At 50.4% G+C, this 21,687-nt stretch overlaps 1 protein-coding gene across 9 annotated transcripts in view; it reads left to right on the top strand.

Moving 5' to 3' along the window:
• DOP1B (DOP1 leucine zipper like protein B) overlaps window positions 1-21,687 on the top strand; it is a 79,000-nt gene that overhangs the window by 53,842 nt on the left and 3,471 nt on the right. For 3 of the 9 annotated variants that reach the window (XM_036219839.1, XM_036219845.1, XM_036219847.1), the window contains 12 exons: window positions 1,969-2,103; window positions 4,927-4,982; window positions 7,170-7,277; window positions 7,370-7,436; window positions 9,189-9,333; window positions 11,926-12,018; window positions 13,669-13,754; window positions 13,945-14,054; window positions 14,178-14,324; window positions 15,337-15,398; window positions 15,882-16,010; window positions 20,790-20,926. In XM_036219839.1, coding sequence (XP_036075732.1) covers window positions 1,969-2,103; window positions 4,927-4,982; window positions 7,170-7,277; window positions 7,370-7,436; window positions 9,189-9,333; window positions 11,926-12,018; window positions 13,669-13,754; window positions 13,945-14,054; window positions 14,178-14,324; window positions 15,337-15,398; window positions 15,882-16,010; window positions 20,790-20,926 — 1,275 coding nt within the window. Of the gene's footprint in view, window positions 1-1,968; window positions 2,104-4,926; window positions 4,983-7,169; window positions 7,278-7,369; window positions 7,437-9,188; window positions 9,334-10,228; window positions 11,858-11,925; window positions 12,019-13,665; window positions 13,755-13,944; window positions 14,055-14,177; window positions 14,325-15,336; window positions 15,399-15,881; window positions 16,011-20,789; window positions 20,927-21,687 lie in introns of those variants that run through there. The other 6 variants (XM_036219840.1, XM_016123460.2, XM_036219844.1 and 3 more) reach the window with 6 other exon arrangements.

Genomic DNA, 21,687 nt, shown 5'->3' with positions numbered 1-21,687 from the left:
GCCGATCTTCCTCTACAGAAATGCTAGAAAGTTGTGCGTAATCACAGGTGACCTTGGAGGCTGATGTGGGAAACTGCTGAAGCCGTCTCGCCGCTGCGAAGGCAGGAGATGCTGCGCCTGTGTCTCAGGACAGCTAGCTCTGTGTGGGGGGCGGTGGGAGGAGAGCCCACCCGACTTCTGCGGCTCTGATCGCTCCGGAACGAGTATGCAGTACTTCTGTTCAGCTTTTTAAATCTAACACATATAGTGTGTGTACAAGAACGCGTGTAACATGTACAGTTCAGAGAATTAAACGCCACGAACCTACCTCCTAACTTAGGGAATTGTTCATTATCCTACCTGTGAAGGTCGTAGTATCATCTTATGGCTTTAATTTTTTTAAACCATCTTTTTTAAAGATTTCCTTTTTTTAGGTTCCCAACAAAATGAGAGGAAGGTACAGAGAGTTCCCATGCTCTCCTCACAGGCACAGCCTACCCCTCCTCATCAGCGCCCCACGGCCGCCACCCCCCCCCCCGCCCCACCACCAACACCCCGCACGACACATTATCATCCAAAGTTCATAGTTAAGGTTAGGCTTTTTTAATTTATAAAAATAGCACTTGTCTACGAGGATAAAGAAAGCTTAAATCATCACATTCCTGTGCTCAAACTTGTTTTCATTCCGTCCATTCCGCATCCACTGGCTGGTCCATCCAATGTTGTCTGGGGACTTGGTTGACCTATTTCTGCAAAACCAGCTCCTACTTCCGTCATTCCCTCTCTTGACCATCCAGGCTCCTACCTCGTACCGCCCTCGGAGGGTCTCTCCCACCCACCGGACATGATCTCGGGCACACTGGCCACCCCGCTCAGCACCCGCGGGGTCCTTCCCTGGCGATACACCTGACAGTTCAAGTGCACATGACCATGCCATGTGGACTTCTGTCCTCAAAATCTACATCCCGCACCAGGGCTTCCTGTCAGGGCGAGCTAATGCGAACCTGATTTATCTGCTTTTCTTACTGTCCTCGTGCCGTGGGGGCCACCTCTCGATGCCAGCCTGTTTCCTTCAGATTCAGTGTCTGTTTCTAAAATGGTTCGTAAGCCTGAGCATACTTAACGTTGTGCTGCCCGTCACCAGCTGCACCTCTCAGTCCTGATTGGCGTCAGACACTGACTGTCGTGATTAAATGCCTAGCTCACTCGGTCTCCACCAGTGAAGTCCTTTACCCAGTGTTCATCTCAGTACCTGCGTAAAAGCTTCCAACAAATCTTTTTCTACAACACGGGCGGACCTAGAATGGTATTGTGCTGAGTAGAGTAAGTAAAGGCAGAAAAAGACAAACGTAGCATGATTTCACTTATATGTGGAATCTAAAAAACGAAACAAATGAACAAACAAAACGAACTTACAGACACAGAGAACAAATCGGTGGCTGCCGGGTGGGGGGGGTTGGGGGGTGGGGCGAAGGGGACCGGACGAAGCACAGACCGGCGGTCACAAAGCGTTCGCGGGCGCGGAGTGCAGTAGGAGGGGCGCAGGCAATACTGCAGTAACCGTGGGGAGTCAGGTGGGTGCTGGGTTTGTCGGGGCGATCACGTCGTAAGGCGTGTAAATGTCTGAGCACCATGTTGTTCAGCTGAAACTAATGTCATGTGCCAGCTGTAATTGAAAATATTTTTAATTATTTTTTTTTAAAAAAATCTCTCCAGGGCAAGCATTACAGAATACTTTCTGTGCATCGTTCTCATTCATTGCCGTTATCTGTCTGTAAGCTTTTATTTTTATTTTTTGAAAATTAAAAAAAAAAAAATTTACGGTGACATTGGTTAACGAAATCCAGGAAGGTTCAGCTGTACGCCTTAGCACTGAGGCCTGTGTGTGTTCACACTGCGCGCTCACCTCCCATAGTCGGATTCCTCTGTCACCGCGTACCTGGCCCCGTTTGTCTGCAAGCTTTAAAGGAGTCCCTTTGTTCCCGGCAGATCGTCCCGGCGGCGAGCGCGTCGCAGCTGACCCTGGTCGACCTGGTCTGTGCGCTGAGCGCCCTGCAGGCGGACACGGTGCTGCTCCTGGTGAAGGAGGTGGTGAAGAGGCCGCCGCAGCTCCGGGGGGACGAGGTCAGGAGCCCGGGGAGCCTCCCGACGAAGGCGTGCCGTTCTCGTAGCTCAGGTCTCATCACCCGCGTTTGGGAGGCACACCGGTCACGAGAGCAGCTAGGGATTCGGGGGGTCAGAAACGGGGGTGTTTTTGCTGGGCTTTGGGGAGATGGCACGAAACGTGCCCCAGAGGCTTCGGTGCCTTTCGTCCTCGCGTCCCTGCTGCAGAGCGCGCTGCCCGGTGCCGGGTTCTAATCACGTACCTGCTGCGCGCCAAATCGGACATCTTCAGGAAGGGGAAGTGGCACTTCCATCAGGGAACGCACAGCCAAAAAGAAGTCAAAGATGAGCGAAGCCAGACACACGCCAGTCGTTCGGGCAGCCTCGCGCTTCCTCTCCGGCCGGCGTTCTCAGGGCCGGGTCATCACCCTGGGGACAGGGCCTGGAGCTGCTGGCGACCATGCTGGTGTTGGTTCAGGTCTCTCGGTGTTACAGGGCGGACGGAATGGTTCGTGCTAAAAGCTTCCGTCCTGATAGGCCGAGGCCGAGGCCTCATCAGGAGGAGAGCACGGAGGGGCCTGACTAGAGTCCGTCAGGGAGAGCTTCTTCATCAAAGGGCAAGTTAAAAGTGTGCATAAATTTTTCTAGAAGAAAATACAGGTCAGAGGATGTAACCCGTGCTAGACATTCTGAGAGAGGAGAGATTCGATCTGGCCACAGTGAACGTCGAAGGCTGTGGTGATTGAACCATGAAGCTTCCGTAGTTTTTCGGGTTAATTTCTGCATGGCGTCCAGCAGGTCTGCGGTGCATACAGACCCTTTTCAGTTATGCACGATAGTTTTGAAACAGAACAGACTTTGTGGTTTAACATCTTTATGCTCCTAGAGATTTTTGCTTTTATCAAAGCAGACCTCTTTAGCAAAAAGTGCAGGAGCTGTTTTATCCTCAATTAATTTGACAGAAACCAAAGATTTATTTCAGTCTTGAAATAATTGTCTTCTATCAAGTGATTTAAAATTATATATTTAAGAAAAATTTAAGAATAATTCTCTAAATAAAAATTCATGGAATGAACAAAGTGATTATTACATTTAAAACATATATATATAATACACACACACAGTTTTACCAAAACACATATTTGTACACCAGTTAGCCAAAGGTAGAAACAACCCAAGTGTCCATCAGCAGATGAATGCACACAATGTGGCACATCAAGGCAGTGAGGTGTTTCTCAGCCTCAGAAGGCAAGGAGATTCCGACACAGCCACATGGATGAGCCCGGAAGACCTCACGCTAGGTGAAATGAGCCAGGCCCAAAAGGACAAGCGTCGTGTGACTCCACTTCTGCGAGGTGCCGAGAGCGGTCAGATGCGTAGCGCAGAGGGCAGGATGCTGGCGCCGGGGGCTGGGGGCGAGGGGGAGGGAGTTAGTGTTTACTGGGGACAGAGTTTCAGTGCGGGACGATGAAGAAGTCCTGGAGGTGGACGGCGGTGATGGCGCCATGGCCGTGCTGACGTGCCGAGTGCCACTGAGCCGTGTGTGCACTTAGAGATGGTCTTCCTAGGCGGTCTCCCATCCAAGTGCCAACCAAGCCCGACCCTGCTTCGCTTCCGAGGTCAGACAGATTCGGGCGCGTTCAGGGCGGCATGGCCATAGACGACCACGATAATTTTTATAACCAACAAAAGGAATGCCGTTTTCAGGTGTTAAGGTCATCACACTCAGAATGGTGAACATGAGCCGAACTTCGCAGTCAAATGTTTTCAGCCATTGTTTACCCCCTAGTGAGAAAACTGACCGACAGTTTTGGCAGTTTTGATAGCTCTGCCTGCCGTGGTGTAGCATTCTCCATCTGGGGCCTCTCTGAAAGGGCCACCTGCACGTGGCCCAGGGACGCCCTGTGTAGAAATGTCCGTGCCGGAAGGCCTGGCGCCGCGTGGGCTTCGAACCCATCGGTGATGCTCGGAGCCCTGGCCCCCTTCATTCCACGTTTGTTGAAAATCAACTCAGAGCAGCAGATGTGGGGACCCCTAACTAGTGAGACTGTTCCTGCCCTGCGTCAGCCCGTGTCCTAGTTGGGAACCGGCGACAGCGCAGCCTAAAGGTTCGTGCTGGGAGGCCGGACCAGGGGACCACCTCAGTGTTTAAGGAGCCGACGTCGGATGCACACGGGCGGCCTCACAGCATTTGAATTTCTACAAAAATCTTCAACTTCTACTCCCAGGCTAAAAAAAAAAAACACCTAGATCTTATCTGCCCGACTGATTTTTGGCTGCACAAAAAGTAAAATTACTTTTCACTATTAGTTAATTAGCTCAACTTCTATTACGAGTACTTTGTGCAAGTGGCTTTTTACAAGCAAGGAAGAAACCAATTTCTAAGTAATTCTCACCACTTGAGATTGAGGGCCATTGCTTGGGCTGAGTTTGAGGGGATTCCTTGAGCTAAGAATTAGAATTTTTAATTGTCTCTTGTCAGTAGTTGGTCGAAGGCATTCATAAAGGTCCACATTAGGCCCCCAACTTTTGTTTTGGGAGGTTCAGTAGTGGCACATTTTCCCCGAATGTTCGTCAAAAGCCTGAATGGAAAGTAGGTAAACATTAATGGAACCACTCTAAAAGCCTACCAGCAGGGGCGCTAATGGTTAGGGACCTCACAGGATACATTTGCTTTGTGACTCTCCCGTTGATACTTTCATGGCTGTTATTATATTTGAAGACTCTTCTGCTAAAAGCCTTTGCTTTGTTAGGATGTAGAATCTGTGTCATTCTGTATTTGAAGTCTTTTTTTAACCTTATCTGCTACCAACCTGGAGTGATTGGTTTTGCTTTAATTTTCAGAAATCGCCCCTCGTGGATATCCCCGTATTACAGTTTTGCTCAGCTTTCATCCAAAGGTAATGCGACCCCCTCAAAAACATGTCACAGTTATAGATGTTACTTCGACGATTACAAATGCTAACTTTGACTACGTGTCTTGACTACTGACGAAAATATCTTAATGATATCCTGCTTTCCTCCCGAGTGCCCTGACCATCTTACTTTCCTTCTCCAGAGATCTGTCACTTTCAAATCCGTGTGCTGTAAATTGAACACTGTATATCAGCAAAGCTTTATGCGAGGTAAACTTTCAAAGAAACAATTTGTGTTAAATTGATACCAAAAAAAAAAAAAAAAACTGGGAAGTATTCAGACTTGTTTTAGAAAACGGAGGAGTGATTCTTTCTGGCCCTGTCCTCCGTGCTTACCCCGGTGTTCTGCTGGGTGTCTTCCGCTCGGGTTTACCGAGCTTCATCTCCGTGTTCAGCCGTCTCAGCCACAGGGAGGTTAGAAACAGATTCCCAGGCATTTTTCCGCAGACGGAAGGGACGTTTGACAGGGTCTCATTCAGGTCTGACACTGGCACATTCCAGGTGCAGCTCCCAGGCCCCCTATGTGTGGAACGTTCTTGGCTGCAGGAGGCAGGGTGAGGGGGGCGCGTACCCCACCTGAGGAAGCCCTGGCATCCTCACGTATCTGTCAGGAAGTGGATCTGACAGGGAGGCGCAGGCTTCTGGGTTAGCAGTTCACAGTCCACAGTCGTTTCTCCTCGCCTCGTCCTGTGGTCGCAGGAAGGTAAATCAAGGGTCGTAGTCCCAGGAGCCCCGGGTCTGGGGTTAAGTAGAGACCAGCCAGGGACCCTTCACCCACAAACACCACTGTTTTTATTTCCTCCTGGAGTTGGACGAGCGGTCACATCTCCTCGTGACAGCCAATGTGTACAGTAACGTGAGCGAGCTTCTGTTACAGTGGCCTGAGTGGCATCTGAGCTTTCAGAGCAGCTGCAGGTTAGATTTTCACCCTCCTCCTATTGCAGAGCAGGCTCTGGCGAGATCACTCAGGAGTAAGTCAGGGACCAGGGCTTGAACCTGGGGCCACCTGGCCGTGGCTGACCTGCAGCCACTGTGCCCTATGGCTTCACTTTGTGGCAGCGATCCTGAATCCTCTTCACTCCCCGCGAGGCTCCACCTGAGGGCCGCCGAAGGTCATCTTCCTGGCGGGTGACCGCTGACTTGTCACTTTGTGACCTTCAGGCGGGTGACTCCTTGTTACCAATGACATCGGAGTCAGGCCCAAGTGACCAAAGACGATGCTCTAGTTTAAGGCTTTTAGTTTTATAGAGGAGGAAACGGAACATCTGACCTGTCAGCGGCAGGATTTCAGGTCTCCAAACTCCAGATTCTTGCCAGAGTACCAAGGTTTAGCTCGTGTATGTTGTAACTGAAAAAAAGAATAAGCCACTCAGTCTCAGATAAGCCATCTTCCCTCTGCTTGCCAGTTGTCTGTCTAGATCTAAAATGTGCTTATAAACAATCGTTTTGTTTTTTGACTTGTTTATGGGTGGGTATTTTCCCCTTTTTTTATTGATCTTTTCTTTTTACCATAAGTACCAGCAGTCTTGGCCTGATCCTAGAGCCTAGTGCTTTTCAGTTATTTATTTATGAAATACCAACTGTGCATCAGGGCTCTGGGGCTACAGAGCGAGCCCTGCCCCCATGGAGGTCTCCTTCTGGAGCATCTGGGCTCTGTGCCCCCACTGGGAAGCTGAGGGAAGAGATCTCAGGAGGGGACAGTGGAAACGGGCTATGTGTGGGTGGGTGACTGTTAGGGTGTCCGGTGCACTTGACGTCCAGGAAATTCTGTGGGTGAGGGTCTAGCCTGCCCGTCCTGTTGGCGGTGACTCAGTCTGGAATTGGAACCCAGTTCTGTCTGGCTCTATAGCCCGTGGCATCTCACTGCCCCCTGACTAGACAGACGATCAGGAGATCTAAGCCACTGGTCTGGCACATGCTTTGAAAATGCCTCTTGCATTATTTGTAACCTTCTCTTGGGCAAATCTCAAATGAGGCAAAGCCCTGACCTTTGTCATACAAATACAGTGGGCGTTCAGATGCCAGTGGTTATTTTTACAGCCATCTTGCCTGTTCAGATCCCCACCGAGGAGCAGAGATCGAACCAGCAACCTCCACATGGAAATACAACTGAGAATCCAGAAGCCACGTCCCCAGCAGTGCTCAAAGCCACCTCTCTCTGTTTTTGGAAAGCAGGCTCCCGGCAGCGGCCTTGCAGGAGAACTTCCCTTCCTTGTTGGGCGTGCTGAAGGAGTCCGTGCAGCTGAACCTGGCTCCGCCCGGATACTTCCTGCTGCTCAGGTACGAGTCGCAGCATTCTCGTCGCGGTCGTCCGCTGCCGCGTGTTCCGTGCCGGCGGCATTCTCAGTCTGAACCGGCTTGTCTCTCAACAGCATGCTGAATGACTTCGTAACGAGAACGCCCAACCTGGAAAGCAAGAAGGATCAAAAGGACCTGCAGGTCTGTAGGTGCAGAACTCGAGCAGAGTGTCACTGTCCCGGGGCGGCGTCCGTCTGCAGAGGGTGTCGCTGCGGGTAACAGACGCCGGGAAGAGCTGGATCGTCAGTTCCCGTTGGTCCTCCGGTCCCACGTCCTCCGCGGCCGTCTGCAGAGGGCTCGATAGTCCCCCGGCGGAGGTTCTCGCGCTCGGCTCGGGCGTCCGCTGACGTCCACGAGCTGCCCTCTCCCTCCCACTGTGCGTGGGCGGCTGTGGCGCTGACCCTTACGCACAACTGGGATGATAACTTTATATGTGGGTGTCTTTCCTTAAACCCTCACTCCCTTATTAAAGCAATGCATACAGACTCATAGGAAATTTCAAAAGTCCTGAAAATTAAAAGTAAAACTTAACCCAGAGGAGAAGGAAAATCTCCTTCAAGTAGAATGCCAAGTATAAATAGAAGTAATGATGGAGTTAGAAGTCACTGTTTCGCAGCCAGCAGAATCATTGATCGCAGGGTTTTGAGATGGTGGCCCGGTTTAAGCAGGGTGCGTGTGTTACAGCCTTGACGCTGCTCCTGCTCCTGTTAGGCCCCCCAGCACTTGTGCAAGGCCCGTCCAGCTCCCAGTTCTGAACCACGGGGGTTCTGTATAAGGCATCATGAAGCGCAATTAGAGCATCTGGGGACTCTTTGGACCTCACCTTGTAGAGAAGAAAGCACCCGTAAAGGGTAGGCACCACAGCCAGCGTTTGGGTACCACTTTCCTAGACAAACCCCACTAGGCCTGTTCCCCATGGCTGGTCCCGTGTCCCCCTCCCCCCTCCCACCCCATAGCTTTGGCCTCAGACATTTCCTCAGCCGGTGCAGCCAGTGGACCTCACCTCTGCTCCATTTAGTGGGAGGTCTGAGTGTTCCCCACTTCTATTCCATGATGCCCCAGCCTCCCCGACATTAACTCCTTCCTGCTGTTTCGAGGTACCTTACACTTCCCCATCCACTCTGCACATGACATGGGGGCTCCTCTAGGCCCTCCACCCCTTTTCTGGATGTTTCCTGCCGTGTGCCCCTTGCCACTCGGCAGGCAGACATGCTCTCACTTCACGCCCACACACACGGTTGGCCTCATGGTGCAAGTCAGGATTGTCCAGTTCCCGTATTTCAGGGACACACAGCCCCTCTTAGCCGGTGACACATGGTGAAACTGGCTTGAGAAACCTACTCGGAGTTCCCATCCGTCCCAGCTACTTGAGCAGACTCTTCGCTGCTTGTAATCTTGATGTGAATGACTCTTCACTTCACCTCCAGCAAGTCAATTTAAGTTTGTTCCTTATTACGTTATCGAAAGGTGCATTTCTAGCAAGAACCCATGATCCTAAAGGTTAAAGCGGGAAGCTAATCTGCTAGATGCCACGTGCCGCGCCGACGTCCTGTTTCTGTGTTTCGCCCACGTTGGTCAATATAGTGTTCACTGGCCACCTGTGGCTCATCCGAGTTGAATGCGTCAGGTGTGAAATACACACCCATTTCAAAGACAGTACAAAAGAATGCAAAATTTCATAAATAATTTCTGTACTGATTCTACTTTATTCCATTTTGGATATATTGGGTTCAACATTACCAACTTTTCCTTTTCTGCTGCCTTTTAATGTGGCTTCTAGAAAATTTAACATTACCTGTGTGGCTCGCATTGCGTTTCTGTTGGGTGGTGCTGTTTTCGGCACAGGAGAGTCTTTTCTGTAATTAACTTCCTTTTGCTCCTGATTCCTCTCAGGAGGTCACTCAAAAAATCCTAGAAGCCGTGGGGAACATTGCCGGCTCTTCCTTGGAACAAACCAGCTGGCTCAGCCGAAACCTAGAAGTGAAGGCCCAGCCTCAGATCTCTCTGGAAGAATCCGATGCTGAGGAAGACTTGCACGGTAGGTGTAGAAAGGCCAGAAAATCATGCCTGCTGCCAGCTAGCGGGCCGAGTTTTCCCTTACAAGTAAACTGTTCTCACTTCTTCCAGTGTGTCGTATGTAAAGAAACAGGATTCCACTACGAGTGCCCCAAGCGACAGGCTGCCATGTTGACCCTCATGAGCTGAGATGAGGGCCCAAGAGAGTAACTCCCAAGATAATTTGCGTGGACCCAGCAATAAAAATCCGTAGGGGATGGAAAATAGGAAAATGTATGTGGACCCGTGGGAGGAAAGCCGAGTAAAGCGACAGGCGGCTGCCAGGCAGTCTGTGTTGTGTATTTCGTCTCCGGCCGATGCACCCTCGCCTCCCCCCGATCCCTGTGTGTCCTCATTGCCCTGGATGTGGAGCTTTTATAATAAGAGGTCGTGTAAACCAGGCACACCCCCGCCTCTCTAATGGTGATAACTTCCTAAAAGATGGCCGGGAGGCTTGCAGAGGAGAGTCATCCATCTACTCCGAGGACCCCGATCAGCCAGATACTCTTGAAGAGTCTCAGTTAAGTGCAAGTGTAGGTCGTCAATGGCCAGGGCCCTAAAGACCACCATGCAGGTCTGTCAGTCAAGCAGATGTTAGGCCGTGAGACCTGCTGCGGTGAGGGAGACACTCGGCAGGCACAGGAGTATCTCAGCAGGGGGAGTTTGGAGGGGATGTTTGGAGGGTTGTCAGGCCTTGGCTGAACCTTTCCTGGCAGGCCTTTCAAAGTGGAGAACTGGTTGGGATTCGCAGAGTTGGTGATTCGATGCCTTTGGATTGGCGGGCACAGCATGAGACAGTGGTCCAGGGTGGGTCTCAGTGGGCACGCTGCTCTTTGTGATACCTGACGATTCTAGTTGGTTTACCATCTTTCTTTCAGGATGAAGTACATCTTGGAGCAAGTAACTGTGTTTGCTCACTATCAGTTAACACAGGACAGGAAGACACACCCAGTACCTATATTGCTCATCACTGGATGAGGAAATCGAATTTAACAGAGGGCAAAAAAATACATTTAAGTTCTTGAAAGCACAATATCCTGCACAAGTGTTCAAAATGTCCAAACACTGCTCTGTCGTGTTTTATTACCCTTATCATCATCATTAGCAGTAGTTACGTCTGTAGAAACAAAGCCGAACTTGCGATTTTTAACACATGAGGGAAGACGTGTTGAGAAGTTAGGGTTTTTTCCTCTTGTGAGTAACAGAAATGCAGCTTAGACTGGCAGAAGCAACGCAGAACCCTTTTGGCTTTCGTTAGTGAAAAGCCCAGGCGTCAGCATCTGTTTTCGGCACGGCAGACACCAGGTGCTCAGATCATGGTCATCACGTCTCGTGCAGAGATTCTGGTTGGCTCCTCTTGGGCCACGTGGCTGACCTGGGGGTGCCCCGGAGCCGCAGGAAGTGGGCCCCCACCTGGAAGGATGGGGTGTATGCTGGACCAGCTGTGGTACGCACGTCCATTACTCGTTTGCTTGACAGCTGGTTTTGTGGTCTGCCCGAGAGAAATAATTATACTTCGTGGGGTGGATGCCAGAACTAGTCAACTATCATTGGCTAATAGAAACTAACAATTACGCTTTCGCAGGCTGCGGTTATGGTTTTAGTAATGGCTCTGGAAAAAGAGCTCCCGCCTCTCCCTGGCCGGCTCGCCCTCAGCTGTTCCTGCCCTGTGTGCGGAGAAACAGATCCATCTTCTCCGCCACCAGGGCGGCTGTCCCAGCCGCGTCGCCTGTCATCGGGCCTGGCTTCGGTGCCGTCGTTAAATTGAACCTCAAGGCGATAACTGCAGTTCCTTGACTTTTAAAAAGAAATCATAGCATTCTAAAGCTCGAGGTGATTTTTGAGCTTCTTAGACTTAATTCGTTAATTAGTGCCAAAAACCCGAGTGTTTAGATCACAACTGTTTTGTTCCAGCCTTGAACAAACGGTGGGCCGTGTGAAGCATGATGCAGAATGAGGCTTCAGGGTGGTGCGTTTTCCTCCACTTAGTTCTTAGTGCGAGCGGCGGGCGCGGAGGCTCCTGCGTGCCAGCGTGCCTGGAGCGTGCCGCACACCGCTGCCTACCGGCGCCACAGCGGCCGCCCAAATGGGCAGGGAAGAAGACCGCGGAAAACTAAGTTAACAAAGGTTCCTCTTCACACCGTCTGAAAATCCGAAAGTACTTCAAATAAAAGTTGTTGTAAGGGCCAACAAAAAAAGAAAAAGTAAATTGCCAGGAGAATGTCCACGTGGCTTTTCGTACTATGAGATGTCATGAGTAGTGACCGGGAGTGGGGCAGGGGCCACTTTAGATGTTAGAGGACGCATCCCGAAGAAAGATAAGGGGCAGCTGTGCAAAGACCCGGGAAGGCACTGCCCGGACGGCATGGCAGCTCCTCGGGGGTGGCAGTGGGCTCAGACCTGAAGACCGGTGTGGCGAGAGCTCGGTGACCAATCGAAGATGTCAGGGACGGCCGTGGGGGTTGGCGGTGGGCGGGTCCGATACAGAGCACGGCTGCGAGTGGATTTCACCCCGTTTGCTGCAGGAAGCCACGGAAGTGTGTGGCGCAGTGACGGCATCTCCTTCCATCTGTAGGAAACAGCACGCTGGCTGCCGTGAGCTGTGTGGGCTGGACGGAACGAGGACAGAAACTGGAAATTCAGTTAAAAGGATCTCACAGTGGCTCAGGCAAGAGAGGATGTTGGCTTGGAGGCCGGGGACAATAGGGAAAAGTGGACTGACTTAAATACAGAGTCAACGGAACTTGCTGATGGATTTGGATGTGGTGGTTAAGAAAAGGGCAATCAGGGATGACTTAGGGTTTCGGCTTAAGCAACTTATTAAAGCAGAGCAGGCCGAAGCCAGAACATTTTGCACAGTGCATTTGAGCTTGGTTTTGCATGATTAAGTCTGAGATGTCTGGAAAAGAACGGGAGCCAGAAAAAACAATTAAATGTTCACTGGGGGAGAAGAAAAGCCGAGAACACAGAGTCCTGCAAACTAAGAGACTAGAGGTTCAAGCAGGAGGGAGGAGGGACGCAGGGAAGTAGAGTAACATAGGACAGAGGCCCACTGTCCTCATCTGACAGCGTGGACGCCTTTGGGAGTGGGCGGGGGAGACGGGAGAGGGGGAGGAGGAGACGCTGAATGCAGATGACTCTTTGAAGCTCAGTGGTCAGTAGGGCAGTAACCAAGTGGGACCGAGGACCAAAGACTGTCTTTGACTGTTTCTGGACTTAATCTTTAATAATTGTGGTGTGTCAGAGCATGTCGCGTGGGGACGAAACTGCAGCAGAGCAGATGTTCGCACCAGAGAGAGAGAGGATAACGAGAAGGCGAAGCCCTTGGTGGCCGTGGGGCTAGGCTTACTATCACGAGTAGCATCACTGTTCTTTGCTAGGAGCTGGGGACACGTGTTCTGCGTAGGAGACAAGGCAAAGGACGCAGAGGTTAATAGCTCGTAGTGGCCAGGCCGAGGGGGTTCCCGAATGAGTGCATTAGTTTTGTCCATGAAAGACGAAGTGAGGGTGTTAGTTGAGAAGGGAGGGGCACTGAGAAAGCCGCGCCCCGCTGAGGAATGCGGGGTGCGGTTATCTGGCAGCGTCCGGTGTCTTCAGGGTCCCTGATCGTGAAATAAAGTGGGATCAGTTTCCCAGTGGTTTGGTTTTCTCCAGGGCATTTAGCTACACAGAGCTACGTAGGCGGGTCACAGGGTGTAGCCAGCGTTGCATTTCTCTAGGCGAGAACTTCGGAGGGAGAGAGAAGCAAGAGTTGAGGGAGTTTCGCAAGGTCGCCGATAGACCACGGGAAGCAGGGGTGGGGGGCGGGCAGCGAAGTGAGGGTAGTTAAGGTGGGGGGCGCCAGGGACTCGGGGCCCGCACAGGGATTCCGGAAATTGTCAGAGCGGGACTCCAGGAGTTGTGAGCAGGAAGGATGAGACGTGTCAGACCAGGATGCTGGAAATGGAGATTTTGGAAATTGCTAAGGCCGACTGTGCGATGGTGATGGCGGTGGCTGAGCTGGAGCCGAGTCAACGATTATAGGAAGAGAAAGGGTCAGGGGGCTCAGAGGCCGGGACGTTAGTTGGCTCATCCAAGGGGACAGTGAGGTTTCCTTCACTAGAATAGAAATGAGAGGAAAGCAGAGTCCCAGCTAGTTTATTTGATGAAAATTTCCAGATTGTTAGTTGCCGATTCTGCGCGTGTTAACAGAATACTGCCTAGGTTACATTCATATGCCGGCGGCACGTAAGGTGGGAGCTCCTGACGCCCGTCGGTGAGGGCAGTAAATGGCGCCCTGTCCGTCAGCAGTAAAACGCAGATGCTTTCTCGTCAGCAGATGCTGCCGCCACCGCCGCCTCGACGATGGTGTCCGCGTCTGCGCCCTCGGTGTACAGCGTGCAAGCCCTGTCTCTCCTGGCAGAGGTCAGCCACGCCCGGCTCCTCGTCCCGCGGGGGCGGGGGCCGGGCCGAGTGTGCGGGAGGGCTCCAGGGAGGGCTCCGGGGACGCCCCGGCCGCGGGCCGCACCTGCGATGGGTGACTTCAGGACCACGGTTCTCGCTGTCTGTCGCCTGCCTCAGAAGATCGCTGTTTCCTTCGGTCCCGCCCTTTCAGGTCCTGGCGTCTCTCCTGGACATGGTGTATCGCAGCGACGAGAAGGAGAAGGCCGTGCCGCTCATCTCCCGCTTGCTCTATTACGTTTTCCCGTACTTACGCAATCACAGGTAACGGCGCCCCTGCCGGACGCACGCACGCGTGGGAAAGCAGGTCACGGGGCTGCGTCCCGTGGTTTTCCTCGGGCGGGCAGCCTCTGACCTTGACCCTGTCCTCCTCCCACCCCCGCTCAGCGCCTACAACGCGCCCAGCTTCCGGGCGGGCGCGCAGCTGCTGAGCTCTCTGAGCGGCTACGCCTACACCAAGCGCGCCTGGAAGAAGGAAGCCCTGGAATTGTTCCTGGACCCCGCGTTCTTTCAGATGGACACTTCGTGTGCGCAGTAAGATCCGCCACCCCGGGAACACGTGCCCTGACCTCCAAGCGGAAAAAGCGTTTCATCTTAACTCAGCTAATCCCCAAACCCAAAATGGGAGCAGAGTTAGCGTCGACCCGAGTCATAGGACGTCACGGTCACAGGCCTGCATGTTAACTCTGTCTTCCTGGGAAAGAAAGTCAGTCTCGTAAAAATAGGAAAGTACTTTTTTATATCAAAAGAATTTCAGTTAACATTATTTCTAAAGAGCTCGGTACGGCCTTCCAGCGGCACTTGGTCTCGCGCCTCCTTGTCTCGTCATCACAGAGTATTTGACCGGCATTAAGATGCCAGAGCCCGCTGGTGACGCCGCATTGTCCTTAGCCCGCGTCTCAGCTCACACTCACGGCTTTTCGCTGAGACCTTGCAGCCAGCCGGGCACTGCGCTGGCAGCCGAGGCCCACTGAGATCCAGCTCAGAGCTGCGAGGCGAACTTCCAGCGCCTTTCGCGAAGGTCAAAGGACCTTCCCCTGGCCTGGCCGAGCACGTCCTTACTTATGGCAGGGGTGGAGGATGGAGACCGGTCAGCATTCTCGTGTGGCCTGAAACTCTGCCCTGCCACCGCGGAGCCCTGGGGCTCCCACCGTAAAATTCCGTTGCCCTTTTGGGGGAGCCCGTCCGAAAAGTCATGGTTTTCATCTTCACTGCTCCCCGCTTCCTTCCACCATCAAAATGCATGGTTATCATCCCGTAGAAGTGTATGTAAGGGCGACCCTCGGAAGCGCCAGAGCCCCCCGGCGGTCGATTTTCTCTCTGACCGTAAGCTAGGACTTACTCATTATTCTCGACGTCGCTCAATCCATTATTCATCCCCTGTGTTATGGTTATGAACGAAAAGCTTTTGACCAGCTTCCCCTTACGTAGAAACTGTTCGTTCTGCTAACTGCTTTTTCAGAAAGTCATTTTTAATAAATACTAAAGAGGAGTGTCATTGTCATCCTTTGCATACTTAATTCATTTTGCTTTTTTTATTATCCAGTTGGAAGTCCATTATTGACCATCTTCTGACGCATGAGAAAACAATGTTTAAAGATTTAATGAGTAAGTTCTGGTACTGGCTCGCGGGTCGCACTTTAAGGGACCGGCGCCGTCGTCATCACCTCTGGCCACGTTTATCGGAACCACGCTCAAACCCTTGTGGTGCCACCTGAGCCGCAGACTGTGACGCGGCGTGCGCGATGTGTCAGGGCTAAACGAATGAGCCCTTCCGGTTCCAACACAGCGACGAGAATGCTTACCCGCCTTCTCTAGCGCTCGACAATGGGGAAGTGCTTTTGAAGGTCACGATATGTTTACTATGATCTTAAGAGTGCATTTCCATGCCTCAGATCCTCTTCCAATACCCTGTTGTTAACCCTCATTAAAGGAATAAGTGTTTTTACCAGTAAATATGCAGATAATAACCCCGTGCCCTTACGTGATCAAGATCACGGCTTTTCCCCAGGAACACAGGCATTGCAGTGGTGTGACCGTCGAAGGGTAGTTTCCCCACTAACTGGAACGTGTTTTCTGCATTCGTTCTAGACATGCAGAGCAGCTCTTTAAAACTGTTCCCGAGCTGCGAGCAGAAAGCCATGCTGCTCAAGCGCCAGGCATTCGCCGTCTTCAGTGGCGAACTGGATCAGTACCACCTGTACCTCCCTCTGATACAAGGTAAGACCCCCCCACAACCCCCGCCCCGTGGGCCCCCAAGTGGCTGCGGCAGAATGGCCCAGCGTTACACATGAGTACGCAGCAGGGCCGATGGCAGACGAACTGAGGAAATGCAACGGCAAATCTGAAACTTTGATTTTAAAAATCAGTTATTGTAATGCTATTAATTTGTATTAAGTAATTTTTTAAACTCCGATGGTGCTTTCTCAGCCCTGCCTTCTGCTGGATTCCTCCTGCAGTCCTAACTCCCTGAGGCCACTGAAGGGCAAGGTTTTGGAGACGTACCTAATTTTTCCATAACAGTTTTTTCTCTTCTTCATACTCAACTATGTTGTCTGTCTCCCTCAAAAGAACTATTGTGGATATTATACGTGATTTTGAAGGTTTTTTTTCCTCCTTATAAAATGTTGGTTTGGCAAAGTGGACATTGTTTTAATTCACTCTCCTCCAAGATAAGAAACAATGCTCAAACAGGAATATTTTTTTCCTTAGGACTCATAGCCTACATGGAATCGAATAAAATTCATACAGTTCTTAAAGGATTTTTTGTTTACTATTATGAAGACTAGTGTAACAAACAGTTTTACAAATATTAGAATTACAGTGCAAATCCTTTTTTGGGAGAGCAGGTTTATTAAGGTGTAACTTACGTACAGTAAAAGTCACCCTTAGGTTACACAGTTTTATGAATTTTTGTAAACACACAGAGTCACGTAATTGTGGAGTCAGGACACAGAACATTTCCATCACCCCAGGAAGCTCCCTCGTGCCCTTAGAAGGCCCCTCCCCTCCCCCCAGCCCCTGGCAGCTGCAAAACTGCTTCCTGTTCAGGTGGTTTCGTCTCTTCCAGAATGCCGCGTAAATGTCATTAGATGGTGTATGGCCTCTTTGATTGGGCACAGCGTATGGGAGAGTCATTCATTCTATTGCATTCGTCAATAGCCAGTTCTTCTTATTTCTGAATAATATTCTATTCTGTGATTTACCAGTTTACCAGTGGAAGGGCACTCGGGTGTTTCCAGGTAGAATTATGGAATAAATCTCTTACTCTGCCCTTAATTATTTTTATTTTTTTTATTTTTTTTAATATCTGTCAGCTCACGAAGCCTGTGCTCTTCTTAAGGTCATAACAATGATTCTTGATGGTAGTGCTAACTGTCAGCCCACTTCCCCACTTGATTAACTCCTGACAGGCCTTAATTGTTTTATTTCAAAACACTAACAGCTTTCACAGTTATATAAAATGATACTTTACCTTTATACTTCAACTGACATAATTTCAACATGTAAAACACAGGTTTTCACATCATAATGTCCTGAGTACTTGGGACATATGAAAGCAAACATTCAAATAGTCACAAATCCTTTCTTGAATCCTGATAGGCTGATCCGATGAGCTGGTGACAGGGAATTTCATTCAGGAAGGGTGTTGGCAGCCCGCAAACACTCCTGCCGAGAGCAGAGTCGAAGCCGAACTTTGTTGCATTCCGGAAAGTCGCAGGAGAGAGAACAGGGCTGCGTTCGCTGTAGCTGGCATGCAGCGTCCGGGGTGGTTGCATTCCGGAAAGTCGCAGGAGAGAGAACAGGGCTGCGCTCGCTGTAGCTGGCACGCAGCGTCCGGGGTGGCGCTTTAAGCACCAGGGCCCTGGACAGCGACCCGAAGGTGCAGCGTCAAGTCCAAGCTCTCGGCAGCGGCGAGAAGAGGCGAGCGGAAAGGGAGCGCCCTGGGCGGCGGGCCCGGCCGTCCTTGCAGTGCCTCATCCCCCTGAGCAAATACCTGTTCCTTCTCTCCCCCGCCTCCCAGCGCACACTCCCCAGTTTACAACTTGGGGTGAGGCCCAGAATGCTAGAGAGACAATGTGAGGTGTATAGAACAAGAAAGAGCAAGCAAGAGCCCTTCTCAGACAGCGGTGTGGAGAAGTTGACCGTGGCAGGATTTAAACATCCAACAATTCTGAGAAATCCCGCCTGCGACAGGGAGAGAGGGGTGGGGGCAGCATAATATTGCATAGGTTATGCATTGTGTTTATACACATAACGTGTATTCGAACATCTGCGTGTGTGTGATGCCGACAGATAGGAGGTGGCATGGGCTCCGAGGGAGGAATTTCTCTAAGTGAGTGCCCTCCACCAAGCGTTGTATTTCTAAAAATACTACATGTCTAAAAAACTTGACTCCCTTTCGTATTTTATGAACTGACCATTTACAAAGCAGTTCTCTATATATTGTCATTGTCCCCAGGACTGTTGACAGGGCCAGCCTCTGTGAAGTCCTGGGGGATAGGATTCAGAGTGTCTTCTGACAGAGTCTTGGGGCGCCTGACTGGTCCCCGTGCAGCAGTGGTGCCCAAGTCAAGGGAGTAGATACACCCAGAAGCTTCACAGTTGTGACCATGGTAAATGGATTAGGCCTAATCGAAAGAGGCCAGAATAGGGAATTTCTGATGTTTCTCCCCTAGGAGCCATTCTGGGGTCCTTTCCCCCTGAGTCATAGCACCAGCCAGGAGCTCCGAATGGGGTGCTAGGCACAGGCTGGGGTACCAGTGGCTCCATACACCTTGGCTCAGAATGACATAAACTTCACAGTGATCGCAAAAGAAGCGGTAAGCAAGCCCAAAGCATTTTTAAGAAAGAAAAGGAGCAAAATGCCGTTTGCCTAAAAGGAGGAGGAGGACAGGCATCATGCCCCACCGAGGCCCCTGAGCAGGGCTCAGAAAGATCCAGAGGTGACACCGCTCCCTTTAAGCTGATGCGTCTGGCTGCCCCGACCACAGGGGAACTTCCTGTGGCTGAGCCGTTCTCACACCAGGGCACAGGCTCTCAGAGACTAGCAACCGCCTAAAGTTGCGTGGCCACTACCTGGCAAGACCTGGGGTGACACCTGGACCCTCCGGCTCCCAGCAGCAGGCCTGGCCTGCAGGAGGGGCCCTGTGCGGTGCGTGGTGTCGGGTCTGCTGCTCACGGATGGGAGACATCACAGCGGGGTCAGACGTGGTTACTCCACAGCCTGGAACGGTGTGCGAGGGTTCCAGGCTGGGCTTTCTCCAGGCCTCTGCTCACAAGGATTCCTTAAGTGTGCAAGGTTCATCACTCAGCGACGAAAGGAATATTAGAGATTGAAGAAAATTAGGGATTCTAAAATAGACCATCTCGGCTGAAGAAGAATCTCACGACTTTAGCACCAACATGCAACATGCCGTATGTGTACGAACCATTTTTTCAAAAATACTTTTTCATTTGAGATGCATTAACTCGCAAGGAGTTGTACAAATGGTACCGAGTGCTTTCATGTGCCATCTGTCCAGCTTCCCTGCGGTGATGTGACATCTCACATTGCCGGACCCGTTTTCAAAGCCGGGAGAGTGACGCGGGGCCACCACCAGGCTCGGCTGGAGACCCCCGATTTCACCAGCTTCTGCGCCCACTCTCGCGTGTGCCCGTGTGCGTGTGGTTGTACGACGACGGCGTCACACAGACAAAGTCCTGGAGTCAGCATCACAGCCGGGATGTGGAGCTCTCACCACCACGAAGCAGCCCCCCCTCCCCGTCTCCACCCGAGTGGTCACACCGTCCACCCAGCCCTAACCCCTGTCAGCCACTGAGCCGCTCTCTACTTTAATTTGAGAATGTTGTATAAATAGAATCATACAGTATATGACCTTCTGACATTCGCTTCGTTCACTGAATGTAACGCCTTTGAGTCCATCAAAGGCAAGTAAGGGGGTCATCCCTGGGTGTATCAAGAGTTTGGTCCTTTTTAATGGGTAATTAATATTCCTTTTTATGGATGTACCACAGTTTGTTTATCCATTTACCTGATGGACACTTGGGTTGTTTCCAGTTTTGGGTAATTACTAAGCCTCTATGACAAACATTTATGTTTAGGTTTTTGTGTGGACGTAGTTGTTATTTTTCTAGGATGAACACACAAGAGTGTGATTACTGGGTCCTTAAGTACATGTATGTTTAACTTTATAAGAAACTGCCAAACTATTTTCTAGACTGGGTGTACCATTTTGCATTCTACTTAAATAGTAATTCAAATGTCATTATCCTTTGTAAGTCTATAGGAGCTGTAGATAAACCCTTTCTTTCATTCGTTATTAATTTGTGCCTTCTCTCTGTTATAGCAATTCGTTACGTTCCTAAGAAACCTTAAATTATGGGGGAGAGGAATCACATTCTATGATTATTTCAATAGAGAAGTGGGGAAGACTTTGAGGCTACAGTGTTTAACACAAACCTTTTTTTTTTTTTTTTCTCCTGCAAGATTCAAGTTTTGGTCATGGCCGTCAAATCTAAACTTTACTGAATAAGTCTATTTTATTCACTCATTTTGCTTCCACTTCCCACCCCCCAAATACGGTGTCATCCGCCAACCCACCTCTGTGCGTGATCCTGTAGTTCTGTCACTCACCACGGACTGTCTTTGGTTTCCGTGTCTCATATTCCAAACTCTTAGAAAAAAATGTATTGATCATCCAATGGGTTCCTGGCTCGATCAGAAGTTCTTGCCTCTTTATGCAGCTGTGGCTGGGAAGTAAGAGCCCTTGATGCACTTCCGTTAGCAAAGGCCACACACAAATAGGAAGGGCCGGGGGTAGGCGAGGCGCAGAAACGGTCTCCCCACACCCATCTCTTATACGGGGTGGTGGTTCAAATGGCAAAGCAATTACAGGTTTTGTGTGTGTGTGTGTGTTTTTTTTTTTTTTTTTTTTGTCTAATGAGAAATCTCAAACTGCACATTTGTGTGACGTCTTTAAAATTTTCTTTCCTTAGAACGCCTGACAGACAATCTCAGAGTTGGACAGACATCCATAGTTGCTGCTCAGATGTTTCTTTTTTTCAGAGTTTTGCTGCTAAGAATATCTCCCCAACATTTGACTTCATTGTGGCCAATAATGGTCTCTGAATTAGTAAGTACAAATATTTTACCCCGGAAAGCAAAGTTGGAACTTTTAAAAATGCCTTTTGGGCAGTAATGTACTACTTCACATACAGTCACGCAGTGCTTAACGACGGGGAAATGCATCGCCGGCGTTTGTCGCCGGGCGGACATCATAGGGTGTCCCTCAGACGGCACAGCCAGGCTAGAGGGCGTATGGCCCATCGCTCCCAGGCAGCCCAGATACGACACAAAACATCGCGAGATTAAATCAAGTGCAAGAGAGAGTGGCATAATCAAGGGACTCTGTAACCCGGGGACTTTTTTTTTTTTTTAAAGTCCCCCACCCCCAGTTTTATTGAGATATAATTGGCATAACAGGTTTTTATACAAAAGAATGGTGGGGCCAGGAAGCTATTAGCAAAAGAAAGCATTCCAGGACCTGGAGTGGGAAGGGTTTTATCACGCAAATGGCCTCTTTTGGGAAATGTTCAGGGTCCTTGAGACAGATTACCTCATTGGTGTTGATCAGAAAATTCCAGACTGGAAATTCCAATCTAAGATCGTTTTTTGGTGACAGAAAGAAATCTAACTCTGAGAAGTGAACACACAGTGTAAATATGTAAATATGCAATGCCTGTTAAAGCGTACCGCTGAAACTTACTGGATTTCCTTAACCAGTGTCCCCATTAAATAAATAAATAAATTTAATTTAAAAATGATGTTTTTGGGAGAGGCTGAAACTGCAGTTAGTTCTGGTATTCAGTCTAGGTTTGGAGTCATGGACTTTCA

This window comes from Rousettus aegyptiacus, unplaced genomic scaffold, assembly GCF_014176215.1.
Source record: "Rousettus aegyptiacus isolate mRouAeg1 unplaced genomic scaffold, mRouAeg1.p scaffold_m13_p_4, whole genome shotgun sequence".
NCBI classification, from domain to species: domain Eukaryota; kingdom Metazoa; phylum Chordata; class Mammalia; order Chiroptera; family Pteropodidae; genus Rousettus; species Rousettus aegyptiacus.
This window is presented reverse-complemented; position numbering and strand designations above follow the sequence as displayed.